Source organism: Pan troglodytes, chromosome 16 (genome assembly GCF_028858775.2).
Source record: "Pan troglodytes isolate AG18354 chromosome 16, NHGRI_mPanTro3-v2.0_pri, whole genome shotgun sequence".
Lineage (NCBI taxonomy): Eukaryota > Metazoa > Chordata > Mammalia > Primates > Hominidae > Pan > Pan troglodytes.
Window position 1 is genome coordinate 56,660,202 of NC_072414.2, and position 14,143 is coordinate 56,674,344.

General features: G+C 48.4%; 1 protein-coding gene across 3 annotated transcripts in view; it reads left to right on the forward strand.

Moving 5' to 3' along the window:
- ZNF609 (zinc finger protein 609) overlaps positions 1–14,090 on the forward strand; it is a 223,990-nt gene extending 209,900 nt beyond the window's left edge. For 2 of the 3 annotated variants that reach the window (XM_063795114.1, XM_054667665.2), the window contains 6 exons: positions 1,931–4,271; positions 6,133–6,499; positions 8,203–8,378; positions 8,670–8,886; positions 9,335–9,413; positions 9,718–13,289. In XM_063795114.1, the coding sequence (XP_063651184.1) occupies positions 1,931–4,271; positions 6,133–6,499; positions 8,203–8,378; positions 8,670–8,886; positions 9,335–9,408 (3,175 nt within the window). In that variant the 3' untranslated portion in view covers positions 9,409–9,413; positions 9,718–13,289. Of the gene's footprint in view, positions 1–1,930; positions 4,272–6,132; positions 6,500–8,202; positions 8,379–8,669; positions 8,887–9,334; positions 9,414–9,717 lie in introns of all 3 variants that reach the window. The other variant, XM_510473.8, reaches the window with a different exon arrangement.
- Positions 14,091–14,143: the final 53 nt, after the last annotated feature.

Here is a 14,143-nt window from a genome sequence, read left to right on the forward strand (position 1 = left end):
GGGCCAGGTTTCTAGAGGCTTAGAATTTTTTTTTTTTTTTTTTGAGATGGAGTCTCGCTCTGTCGCCCAGGCTGGAGTGCAGTGGCACAGTCTTGGCTCACTGCAAGCTCCACCTCCCGGGTTCACACCATTCTCCTGCCTCAGCCTCCCGAGTAGCTGGGACTACAGGCGCCCGCCACCGCGCCCGGCTAATTTTTTGTATTTTTAGTAGAGACAGGGTTTCACCATTTTAGCCAGGATGGTCTCGATCTCCTGACCTCGTGATCCTCCCGCCTCGGCCTCCCAAAGAGCTGGGATTACAGGCATGAGCCACCGCACCCAGCCCAAGGCTTAGACTTTTATAAGACTATATTCAGGCTGGGTGCGGTGGCTAACGCCTGTAATCCCAGCACTTTGGGAGGCTGAGGCGGGTGGATCACCTGAGGTCAGGAGTTCGAGACCAGCCTGGTCAACATGGTGAAACCCTGTCTCTACTAAAAATACAAAAATTAGCTGGGCATGGTGGCTCATGCCTGTAACCCCAGCTACTCGGGAGCCTGAGGCAGGAGAACCACTTGAACCAGGGAGTTGGAGGTTTCAGTGAGCTGAGATCACTCCGCTGCACTCCAGCCTGGGCGACAGAGCAACACTCCATCTCAAAAAAAAAAAAAAAAAGACGATATTCAGACCATAATAGTTGCCCTGATAAGAATCAGAAGCAGGCCAGGCGCAGTGGCTCACACCTGTAATCCCAGCACTTTGGGAGGCCGAGGCGGGTGGATCACAAGGTCGGGAGATCGAGACCATCCTGGCCAACACAGTGAAACCCCGTCTCTACTAAAAATACAAAAATTAGCTGGGCGTGGTGGCTCATGCCTGTAACCCCAGCTACTCGGGAGCCTGAGGCAGGAGAACCACTTGAACTAGGGAGTTGGAGGTTACAGTGAGCCGAGATTGTGCCACTGCGCTCCAGCCTGGTGACAGAGCAAGACTCCACCTCAAAAAAAAAAAAAAAAAAGAATCAGAAGCATATGAGCTAAAACAAGTTAGTAAAGTTCTTTATGCCCTCCCTTTGCATTTCTGAGAAACCTATTGGAAGGACTTATTTCTGCTTTGGGCATGCAAGAATCCAGAGAGATAGGAGCTGAGTGAGTAGGTTGATAACAGGGAAGCAGTAAGTAGCTTTACAGTAGAACTGTTCTGGGAACCCAAAGGAAATATTTGACAAAATTTGCCTCTTTTCTGCAATAGCTATGGTTCCCACTGTCTTAGAAACAACCTACTCCAGCTGCCCCCTGGAACAAGAGAGTCAAAACCATCTTTAGATTTACAAGGGAACCAATCTTAGCTAAAGGTTTAATTCTAGGCAGTGTTTTAAGCTCCATGAAAAGCTACTTTAGGGCCTATGAGGAGTGACCCCTAGGTGCAGATCTCCAGACATTCAAAGAACTCATGTACTCTTGGTTATATCTGATGTTTAGGGAACTCTTAAATGGATAGGTGCTTTGTTCTACCTTTCTATATCTTCATAGTGAGGTATGTAAGAAAAAGGCATTGGGCTAAAAGTAGAGCTAGAGTCTTGTATGTTGCCATTAATCAGTGATGTTACCTTGGACAAGTCATTTAGCATGCCTGGCCTCAATTTCCTGTATGATCTCTAACATCTTTTCTGAAACCATGACTATGGCTGTATATAGGAAATGTTGACTTGACTATCTTACGGAACAGATTCTGCATGGTTTTAGAGGTAAATGTTTGGGAATAATTTGCAGCTAACGTGTATCCCAGGAGTTCACCATTTAGTGCAATTCACAATCAGAATTTCTTTTAACAAATCATATTCATTGAAAATGATAGTCACCATCTGGACAGTTCTGGAGGCTACAGCTAAACTGCTTTGAAGATGTTTTCTCTTCTTAATAATATTCTGTTGTGTTTATCCTTTGCCAAGGTTCTGTGACTCCCCGACCAGTGACCTGGAAATGCGCAATGGCCGGGGTAGAGGCAAACGCATGCGTCCCAACAGTAATACACCTGTCAATGAGACAGCCACAGCCTCTGACAGCAAAGGGACCAGTAGCAGCAGCAAAACCCGGGCAGGAGCCAATAGCAAAGGCCGTCGGGGCAGCCAGAATTCTTCAGAGCATCGCCCACCTGCCAGCAGCACTTCTGAGGATGTCAAGGCCAGCCCTTCCTCAGCTAATAAGCGGAAAAACAAACCCCTTTCAGACATGGAGCTGAATTCTAGCTCAGAGGACTCCAAAGGGAGCAAGCGTGTCCGTACTAATTCCATGGGCTCAGCCACTGGCCCCCTTCCTGGGACAAAGGTAGAACCCACTGTTCTGGACAGAAACTGTCCCTCCCCCGTCCTGATTGACTGTCCCCACCCAAACTGCAACAAGAAGTACAAGCACATCAATGGACTTAAGTACCACCAAGCTCATGCCCATACAGATGATGACAGCAAGCCGGAAGCGGATGGGGACAGTGAGTACGGAGAGGAACCTATTCTCCATGCAGATCTTGGGAGCTGCAACGGTGCATCTGTCTCACAAAAAGGTTCCTTGTCCCCTGCCCGCTCAGCTACCCCCAAAGTTCGACTTGTAGAGCCCCATAGCCCTTCTCCTTCAAGCAAATTCAGCACAAAAGGCCTCTGTAAGAAAAAGTTGAGTGGGGAAGGGGACACAGACCTTGGGGCCTTATCCAATGATGGCTCTGATGATGGACCCTCAGTGATGGATGAAACAAGCAATGATGCCTTTGATTCTTTAGAAAGGAAGTGTATGGAAAAAGAAAAATGTAAAAAACCCTCTAGTTTAAAACCTGAAAAGATTCCTTCCAAGAGCCTAAAGTCAGCCCGTCCCATTGCCCCTGCCATCCCCCCACAGCAAATCTACACCTTCCAGACAGCCACCTTCACAGCAGCGAGCCCAGGCTCTTCCTCAGGCTTGACCGCCACAGTGGCACAAGCCATGCCCAACAGTCCCCAACTCAAGCCCATTCAGCCCAAGCCCACTGTTATGGGAGAACCTTTCACAGTCAACCCTGCCTTGACTCCAGCCAAGGACAAGAAAAAGAAAGACAAAAAAAAGAAGGAATCTTCAAAGGAACTTGAAAGTCCTCTGACCCCTGGGAAGGTATGTCGAGCAGAAGAAGGCAAAAGCCCATTTAGGGAATCTTCAGGAGATGGGATGAAAATGGAAGGGCTCCTAAATGGCTCATCAGACCCCCACCAAAGCCGACTGGCTAGCATCAAGGCTGAAGCCGACAAGATCTACAGTTTCACGGACAATGCCCCCAGCCCTTCCATTGGAGGCAGTAGCCGCCTTGAAAACACTACCCCTACTCAGCCCCTGACTCCCTTACATGTGGTGACCCAGAATGGAGCTGAAGCCAGCTCAGTCAAAACCAACAGCCCTGCATACTCTGACATCTCTGATGCTGGGGAGGATGGGGAGGGCAAGGTAGACAGTGTCAAATCAAAGGACGCTGAACAGTTGGTTAAAGAAGGGGCTAAGAAAACTCTTTTTCCCCCTCAGCCTCAGAGCAAAGACTCACCATATTACCAAGGCTTTGAGAGTTACTATTCTCCAAGTTATGCACAGTCCAGCCCTGGGGCTCTGAACCCCAGCAGCCAGGCAGGAGTGGAGAGCCAGGCCCTGAAGACAAAAAGGGATGAGGAACCTGAGAGCATAGAAGGGAAAGTGAAGAACGATATCTGTGAAGAAAAGAAGCCCGAGCTGAGCAGTTCCAGTCAGCAGCCCTCGGTCATCCAGCAGCGTCCCAATATGTACATGCAGTCCCTGTACTACAACCAGTATGCCTATGTACCCCCCTATGGCTACAGCGACCAGAGTTACCACACCCACCTTCTGAGCACTAACACGGCTTACCGGCAGCAGTACGAAGAACAGCAGAAACGCCAGAGCTTAGAGCAGCAGCAGCGGGGAGTGGACAAGAAGGCAGAGATGGGCCTGAAGGAGCGGGAGGCAGCACTCAAGGAAGAGTGGAAGCAAAAGCCGTCAATTCCACCAACTCTCACCAAGGCCCCCAGCCTGACAGACCTGGTGAAATCAGGACCTGGCAAGGCCAAGGAGCCAGGGGCTGACCCAGCCAAATCAGTCATCATTCCCAAGTTAGATGACTCTTCAAAACTCCCGGGCCAGGCCCCTGAAGGCCTTAAAGTGAAGCTGAGTGATGCCAGCCACCTAAGCAAGGAGGCCTCTGAGGCCAAGACAGGCGCTGAGTGTGGTCGACAGGCAGAGATGGATCCAATACTCTGGTACCGACAGGTAACTGTTGCCCTGGGAGGAAGTGGAAATACCGTATGGTAATCGTCTATCTTCCTCACAAATAAGGGCTGTCCTTATATAGGGGTTCAACGGAATTGAGATTAGCAGGAGAGATGTATAATTTTAAGGATTCTTTACCTTTGTAAACTATTTTAATGTTTTTTATTTTATTTTAGTATTATTATTTTTTTGAGATGGAGTCTCACTCTGTTGCCCAGGCTAGAGTGCAGTGGTGCAATCTTGGCTCACTACAACCTCCGCCTCCCAGGTTCAAGCAATTCTCCTGCCTCAGCCTCCCGAGTAGCTGAGATTACAGGCACACGCCACCATGCCCAGCTAATTTTTTTTGTATTTTTAGTAGAGATGGGGCTTCACCATCTTGGTCAGGCTGGTCTGGAACTCCTGACCTCAAGTAATCCACCTGCCTCAGCCTCCCAAAGTGCTGGGATTACAGGCATGAGCCACTGCACCCAGCCAATTTTTATTTTATTTTATTTTATTTATTTATTTTTTTTTTGAGATGGAGTCTGGCACTGTCACCCAGGCTGGAATGCACTGGCGCAATCTCAGCTCACTGCAACCTCTGCCTCCCAGGTTCACACGATTCTCCTGCCTCAGCCTCCCTAGTAGCTGGGATTACAGGTGCGTGCCACCACACCTGGCTAATTTTTTGTATTTTTAGTAGAGACGGGGTTTCACCATGTTAGCCAGGATGGTCTTGATCTCCTGACCTTGTGATCCACCCACCTCGGCCTCCCAAAGTACCTGGATTAAGGCGTGAGCCACTGCGCCCAGTCGTAATTTTTTTTATTTTTATGTTTTTATAGAGACCAGAGTCCCTCTGTGTTGCCCAGGCTGGAATGCAATGATGCAGTCATAGCTCACTGCAATTTCCAACTCCTAGGCTCAAGCAGTCCTCCTGCCTCAGCCTCCCAATTAACCAGGACTACAGATGCATGCCACCACACCCAGATGATGTTTTAATTTTTTGTAGAGAGGGGTCTCACTATGTTGCCCAGGCTGGTCTTGAACTCCTGGCCTCAAGCAATCCTCGCGCCTCAGCCTCCCAAAGCACAGGGATTCATATTAATGTTTTTTAAAAAGCACTTTTATATCCATAGCAGGTGTTTTTTCCATTTGACAGGAAAGGCCCAGACAAGTTAGCTTAATTTGTCTGGGGTTACTTGAGACCTCACTAGCAGAGCCAGGATTAGAACCCAGGTATCTCGATTCCTTGTCCGTGTTTCCTCCACTGTTTGGTTCCTATGAAATGAGTTATTGATGGTCTCTCTATTTTTTAGAGTAGGTCCAAAGTATACTCAGTTACTGAGTTTCTTTAACAAGGATTTTATAGGTTGAGTTAGAACTAGGAACTTGGAATCTCATATCTTGCTCTGCTCATGAGACTTAGAATGTCTTCCCTTCCCTCTTGGTATAATAGTTATGCTTCCCTCCCTCATCTGATCTGAGTGTCACTTATAAGCTTTCCAGCCCCTGAGCGTGCTCTGAAAAAGTGAAACAATCTAAACATCTTGGAAGGGGCAGCCTCTCCTATTTCAGTCGTTTTCCCAGAATGCTTGTTCTCACCTAGAAAACATCCACTGATGCATGGATGGATTTTCCTTTTCTCCCCCTGCCCCATCTTGTTCCCTGTGGGTGGGTGCAGAGGTGGGGGCGGGGGCTTTTTAACCAAAAGGGAGCAGAGTTGGATTATAAACAAGATCAGTAGAGGCCAAAATCCTACTCTGCCCCAGGTGTCTAGTACTAATTATCTGCTCTGGTGGTTCTACTGGGACCTTGGGCTTGAAATATATCTGTCTTATCTGTACAACACCCAGTCGTTGTTCTGTGATTGTTGTAGGAGGCAGAGCCCCGGATGTGGACATATGTTTATCCTGCCAAGTACTCAGACATCAAGTCAGAGGATGAGCGGTGGAAGGAGGAGCGGGACCGCAAATTGAAGGAGGAAAGGAGTCGGAGTAAGGACTCTGTCCCCAAGGAAGATGGGAAGGAAAGCACAAGTAGTGACTGCAAGCTGCCCACGTCAGAGGAGTCTCGCCTTGGGAGCAAGGAGCCCCGGCCAAGTGTCCATGTGCCTGTGTCCTCCCCACTTACCCAGCACCAGTCCTACATCCCCTACATGCACGGCTATTCCTACAGTCAGTCCTACGACCCCAACCACCCCAGCTACCGGAGCATGCCTGCTGTGATGATGCAGAACTACCCAGGTACAGCACCAAGTGCCAGCGCTATTCCATTCACTGGAAGGGGGAATGAAGCACAGATTTCACATCCAGAGTTTTCTTGCTCAGCCCCAAGGCATATTGAGGCTCGCTTAGATGACAGACCTTTTTTCACTGAGTCATTCTGTGAGGTGGCCACCATAACCCATAGTTCCTTGAATGACCCATAATGATAGTCTGTGTGACTACCTCTCTCTCCCTTGCTCCAGCTCAAGGATTGTCTCTGTAGTCAGTTTTCATTGCTAACTAAAGGTAAAACTCCTTCTCTGTCACTGCTGTCTCCCCTCAGCTGGAATTTGTAAACCATATACTCCACATTTTGCAGTGTGCTAGGCACTGTGGGAGGTACAAAAGAAGTAGAGCCATTGAGTTCCTTCCACTCCCGGAGCTTACAGCTTAATCATAGTGGAGAGACACAAAGAACAAATAAAATGCAAACCATAACAATGCATGGATTCAGTTGCCAGATCATCTTCACCTGTCAAGTAAGAACAGCCATCTGAAGTCAGACTGGGGGGAGGTCCTGCTAGATTCAGCTTGGAAAAGACAAGCTCTTTATAGTGTTTAAATGTTTTTTGTTTGTTTGTTTTTTGAGACGGAATTTCACTCTTGTTGTGCAGGCTAGAGTGCAGTGGCGTGATCTCGGCTCACCACAGCCTCCACCTCCCGGGTTCAAACAATTCTCCTGCCTCAGCTTCCCAAGTAGCTAGGATTACAGGCATGTGCCACCACTCCTGGCTAATTTTGTATTTTTAGTAGAGACGGTGTTCTTCCGTGTTGGTCAGGCTGGTCTTGAACTCCCGACCTCAGGTGATCCGGCCGCCTTGGCCTCCCAAAGTGCTGAGATACAGGCATGAGCCAGCGCTCCTGGCCTTAAATGTTTTTTAACTTGTTAGAAGAAAATGCTCTTATTTAACTCTACTCGTTTTGTTGCCCAAAGAACCATGTGGGGTGCTTCTGGGGTGGAAGGGCACTGCTTTAGCCTCACTCCTTAGCGCCTCCAGCTTCCTACAGCAGCCTAAATAGTCTCAACATTCTGGTGACATTATTATAAAGCACACTCTAAATAGAAATAAGCTTTTCAAACAGAAATAGGAAATTTCTTACCCTTGAGGTGTTCCTTTATCCCTGTCACTCACACCCGTCAATATAAAAATCATAGTTGCATTTGTTGAGTGCTCGCCCTGAGCCAGGCGCTGTCCTCTGAGATTTATAGACATTATCTTTTTTAATCCTCCCTATCACCTTAAGTAATAAGTATTGATATCTTCGTTTTTGATGATGAAGAAACTGAAGCTCAAAACAGTTATTTATTTGCTCAAGGTTACCAAGCTAGTAAGTCTCAGAGTAAGGTTTTGAGCCCAAGGCTCTGACTCCAGATAAGTGTGATCTTTCCACTTTATCATATCACTTCTCCAAGATGAATCTGAGACCAGTTCAAAGAACAGTATCAGATCTATGGAAGTTGGAAGCAGGAAACAGGGCCATGTTCCTAATATCCCTTAACTAATTTTTCCTGTAGAGCTCAGTAAAGAAAGGTCAAGCCAACAGTCTCAGCCAAAGACACTATGTTAGAAAATACCTCAGCCTGTGCCTAGGAAAGCTGATGCCCACCCAATCAAGCTCACTAAAGCAGAGTTTCCTCTACCTCTCCCATCTCTTTGACTGTTTGATTTCTCCTTCCACAGGTTCCTACCTGCCTTCCAGCTACTCTTTTTCCCCATATGGCAGCAAGGTCTCAGGTGGTGAAGATGCTGACAAGGCACGAGCCAGCCCCAGTGTGACTTGTAAATCCAGCTCAGAGTCCAAAGCCCTGGACATCTTGCAGCAGCATGCCAGTCACTACAAGAGCAAGTCTCCCACGGTAAGAAAAGTACAGTGATGCTGGCTGTTACCCAAAGACTAGTAAGGCCAGATCCAGGGTCTGGGAGAAGGTGGGCAAGTTCAGGTCCTGACCACAGTGCAGCTTGGCTGACTTGACACTGGCAGCCCCCAGGGCATCTTCTTTATTCTTAGGTATCTTGCACTTTTAGGGGTCATAAGGTGGCACCCTGGGCATCTCACTCGTGTGTGTGTGTGTGTGTGTGTGTGTGTGTGTGGTTGTATGCATATGTGTCTCACTATAGTGCTTTTGTGTCTCTGGTTTCCTTTCCAGATAAGTGATAAAACTTCTCAGGAGAGAGATCGAGGAGGCTGTGGGGTGGTTGGGGGTGGTGGCAGCTGTAGCAGCGTCGGGGGAGCAAGTGGGGGTGAACGGAGTGTTGACCGGCCCCGCACCTCTCCTTCCCAGCGCCTGATGTCCACACACCACCACCACCACCACTTGGGGTACTCGTTGCTCCCAGCACAGTACAACTTACCCTATGCAGCAGGTAAGCCTGTTTTCCCTACCACCTGTTGTTTTGTCTTGTTTTGTTTTGTTTATCTTCATCCCAGTAGTAATGTCCACAGCTAGGACCCTCCTACCTGCCTCATAAGAATCCTTTTTTAATTTTTTTTTTTTTTGAGCTTCTAATCTGTGCACAGTCCTAACCTCCTGCAGTCATTAAAGCATATGATATTTATTCCTCCCTTGGAGTTTGGGGACTCTTAAATTCCTCCAGAATACTGGCCTTGGTAGTCAGAAGAATATGGAACAGGTGTTCCCCAAAGGCAAAGAGAAACAATCAGCTGAGAAATAGAGCCTTATTATCTATCTCCAGCAAATATATCTGGCTGAGTGTCAGATTTTTTTTTCTGTCAGCACCCCAAAACTCAGGGAAAAAGATTAATGGAAGGTTTCTGTGAGTGCTACACTAACATGTTCTCCTGCTTATTCAGGGCTTTCTTCTACAGCCATTGTTGCCAGCCAACAAGGCTCAACTCCCTCACTCTACCCACCCCCCAGGAGGTGAGAATGGTAAGTCACTTTTATTAATTTGGGGCAACACATAAAGCCGGGATAGTTGCTACCTGGATCACAGAATCCCTAGGTGAGGAATAGCTATGAGGGGTCAGCAGTCTGGAATCCATGGAACCCTGGCCAAGCTTCTTGTACAAGAGTCTCCCATGAAGCCATGTGCATCTGAGAGGACCTGTGGAACACAGTGTCCCCTAGGGACCAGTACTGGCCACTCCTACAATTCATTTTCTTGGAGTGCCACCTTGTGGTTGTTTTACCAACAGGCTGAGTGCCTGGTTATCTGTCCATGTTTCCCTTGCAGACACCAAGTGCCCGGATAAAGTCAGCTTCACGGGCCCGGACTGGCTTACCCAAGGAGGTGCTGAAGGTGCCGTTTAGACATCAGTTAAATGGTGTTGATCATCCTGTTTGCCGTTTCCACCATGACTGAAGGCAGACCCTTGGCTATCTCACCTCCACCAGACCTCCGGACTACCTGACCCTACCTCTTCCTCAGGAGCTGGAGAGCTGGTACTTAGCAAAAATATTTATTCTCTCAGCCACAGTCATGACTGTTGTGGCCTCTGTGGAGATGAAGGCACGGGAAGCAACCAGGGGAACATGGCCTCAGCCCAGAGAAGCCACCGCTCTGTTCCCCAAGCCCTTGGTCTGCTGCTGGAGCAGTACCAGACCCCCCGCCCACCAGGGAGGGACCCCCACCCCCAAGCACTGGGTAAGGTCTGAAGACAGCACAGCAGCCATACCCCTCACCATCATTACCACCATCACCAGATTCTGCATCTCCCTAGTGCTTTGCACCCTGGGAATTGGCAGCATGTGGAGGAACTAGAATCTCAGGAAAGAAATTGGGGGTTGTTTTCTACATAATTGTGAAAACAAGGTCTTCAAATGTGGAGACTTCTCCCCATTTACATGAGCACATATAAACGCTCACAACCTAGCCTGGAAAGGAAGACCAAGGCATCTGCCCCAACATGGCCTTGAGCTGCCTGTGAGGCAGGGGGCAGGGGTTCCAACACCAGCACAGGGCTCCCCAGGGACACTGGGAGCAAGCTGGTGCTGGAGCATGAATGACGTCTGTGAAGTAGAACCTGCGTCCCCACTAAGTCCTGCTGCTTCTTATTCCCCAACTCCTTGCCCTTTTCCCTTCCCTCCTAACCCCTTGGTGCCTTTCCCAGGGGGATCCCCACACTGGTCTTGCCTCTTCTTTTCCACTGCTTGGCTCTTAAGCCTCAGGCAGATAAACTAGTATTCCCCCCAGCTTGGGGAACCTTGGAGTCTGCCAGGTCACCTTAGGGCAAGGCCCAGAAGGCAGCCCCTGGGAGCACCCAGCAGTTCTTGGAGATGTCCTGTCATCTAGCCATCTGATATCTTCCTCATTTGAGGCCACAGATATATATAGCCCAATTCCTCTGTCTACAAGTACATGATTTTATATAGCTCAGTCTATAACCTCCATGTGGGCCAATATAAGCTGTGTTTCTTGGTAACACATATTTTGTTTGAGGGGCCACTGGCCATGGGAGGTTATTTGTTCCTTAGACCCTGGAATAACACATCCAAGCCATTACTTATTCGAGTCTCAGAATGTACTCAGTGGAGCTGTGCTTTGAGGCAGCCAACATTTCTCTGCTCTCCTTAGAAATGCAGTCTCCCAATGGAAGCTTTATACTCTTTGTACTGGGAAAGTGAGGATGATTTGGTAGCTTTATTGGGGTCATGTCTTCCCCAAGGTGTGGGGAGCTTTAGCTTACTTGGCTTTTGAGGTATCATCCCTCTTTTCTCCCCTCCTATCTTTCCATGACCCTCTGGATTGAGAGAGAGAGATAAAGACTGATAGACACCAGTGTAGGCTGGAAAAGGGAGTGTGTGACCAGAGTGCCAAAAGTGACTAGGAGCAGGAACTTGGCTCCGACTCAGTTTGGAAAATGGGAAATAGGGGACAGTAAGCACAATGCCCAGTAGTAGTTGATTTCCAAGGACCCTGGAACCCTACACACGAGAGGCTTAGGGTCACCATCTGCTCAAGAGGATCCCCTCTGATCTACAGGCCTTTCCCCTAGGTTTCTGCCTCCTCGTTTTTGTTCAAGTTGGGTTCTGAGTCCTCCCCAAAAACCATTGTTTTAGACCTCTTGGCAGGGCCCCAAAACAGCCTCCCTCATACCCATCATTCCCTCTGCCTTCTGCTGCCCTCATGGGCAGTGCTCTGAGCAGTGACCTCCCTTTCCTCCGTGGAAGTAGCTAGTGCAGACACCGTCATCCCACCCTACCTGAGTCACCCCAACCAAGAGGGTGACTGAATTTCAGCCTGATTATGCCCTCCTGGGGCTCCTGTGAGGTGGAGCCAAGGTTCCCTCTCTGTTCCTGTTTGTTTTTAAATATTGTTGTGTGTTTTGTATCTGTGGCACTGGCCTGCAGCATACTCTGTATATATTGTAAAGAAACCGTTAGGAGTAATTTTCTTTTGCATTGGGCAGGCATGGCCCTGCATTCCTGCCCTTTCCACTCATTCTGTAACACAGAGGATGAACTTCTGTATTAGCTGGGCAGCCTTGGGTTCTCCAGAAGAGAACAGGTTTTTCTTTTCCTTTTTAATTTTTCTTCTTAAACATTTGGCTCTTTGATCCTCATATCCAAGTCTCCCCTGAAGAGTAGGAGCTGCTCAGAAGAGCAGGTGAAAGCCACCATGGCAGATCCTGATGCCTGCCGGGCCTAGTCTTCCCTCTGAAATAACATGAAGCAGCAGCTGTGGAGATTCTTGACAAGTGCTGAGTGAAAGATTTGCTGCCCCCCTCTACATGGGGAGGAGAAACACAGGTGGGAGCTACCTGTGGCATCCATGACCTAGTCAGAGGGATGAGATGCTCAGCAGGGGTCCCCATCCTATCCCACCCTACAAACAAAGGCTGGAAAAATTTGCTACCAAGGGCCAAGACCACCAGACCAAGCCTGTTTATGAGCCACCCCTGCCCAGGCCCTCACAGACATTGCTCACTGGGCTTCCCATAGAGGAGAAGCTAAAGAGGGAGGGGGCCTCATCCCCAGATAGATCAGGCAAGGCTTGGAGAGCTGCTCTTTAGGATCCACATCAACTACTTCCTCATTTTAAGGTATGGCAGTTCCCTTCATCCCCTTTTCCTGCCTTGTACATGTACATGTATGAAATTTCCTTCTCTTACCCAACTCTCTCCACACATCACAAGGTCAAAGAACCACACGCTTAGAAGGGTAAGAGGGCACCCTATGAAATGAAATGGTGATTTCTTGAGTCTCTTTTTTCCACGTTTAAGGGGCCATGGCAGGACTTAGAGTTGCGAGTTAAGACTGCAGAGGGCTAGAGAATTATTTTATACAGGCTTTGAGGCCACCCATGTCACTTATCCCGTATACCCTCTCACCATCCCCTTGTCTACTCTGATGCCCCCAAGATGCAACTGGGCAGCTAGTTGGCCCCATAATTCTGGGCCTTTGTTGTTTAATTACTTGGGCATCCCAGGAAGCTTTCCAGTGATCTCCTACCATGGGCCCCCCTCCTGGGATCAAGCCCCTCCCAGGCCCTGTCCCCAGCCCCTCCTGCCCCAGCCCACCCGCTTGCCTTGGTGCTCAGCCCTCCCATTGGGAGCAGGTTGGGGCGAGCTGGAGGCCCGGGCTGGAGGGGCAGTGTTGCTGTTCATAGATTTTGTTCCATTGGCGTTGCTCTGTTGAATTTAATTTCAGTCTTCCTGATTCTTCCCTTCTGTAAAGTGTACATTACCAAGTTCCTTGTTTTTTTATATATATATATAAATATATATATATACAAACTGTACTCTTTTTGCCTTTGTACATTCGGGCAAGAAGAGAAAATAAATCTTTTTAAGAGACAATCACAAATCTGTGAGGGCTGCTGGTTATTTCTCCTGGAGTTTGCTGCTGAGCTGCCTCTTCCTTCCTCCCAATTTTCCTGTTCTCCCTCAGCTCTCCTGATCTTCCTGGCCCTGCTCCATATGCATCCTCAGCTTCACTTTCCCTGGCTGATGGCAAGCTGTTGAATCCAGTGTCCAGACTACCTGCCTTGTAACCCTTTTCTGCCCAGCATTGTTTTCTGGCTTGGCCACTGGCTTAGCCCAGGAGCTTTACTCTGTGCCCTGGCCTCCCCTCTCTTCACCTTTAGATTTCCATTCACCGAAGTGGCTTTGGACCCCTGGGTACTCTGGGACCTGTTTCCTGGAGGCCCTGGCTTGGGACACTCACCTGTGAAACTATGCAGCTGGGAGCTCTCTGCCTAAGAGTTTGCACTATTTAAACCTGCCTGGGAGTTAGGACGGATGGTTTTAGGAATGACCGGAAAACTACCCCTAAAACTCCCCCCACATTCCAGCCTCTAGAATGCTCTGATCCAGAGCTCAGTGGATGATTCCCAGCTGGTGGACTCCTGTGGCTACCCCATCAGAACAAGGGCTAAGGGTTTATGGGTCAAGAGTATTTGATCAGAATTTTAAAGGGTGGTATACTCTGAAACACAGCCCAACCAAACCATTGTTTGGCCGCTTTCTCTTTTCCTCTACCTTCCTCATCCCCACTTTTTTCCCTTTCTCTCTACTTCCTCTTCTTAATTGGCTTTGGAATTGAAGTATATTTTTAAATTATTTGTTGTATTTATTGAATAAAGTTTTTAATGTCCCTGTTCTTAAATTTAGACTTAGTTTGCCTTTCACACTCCACCCCCACCCCCAAAATATTCTACC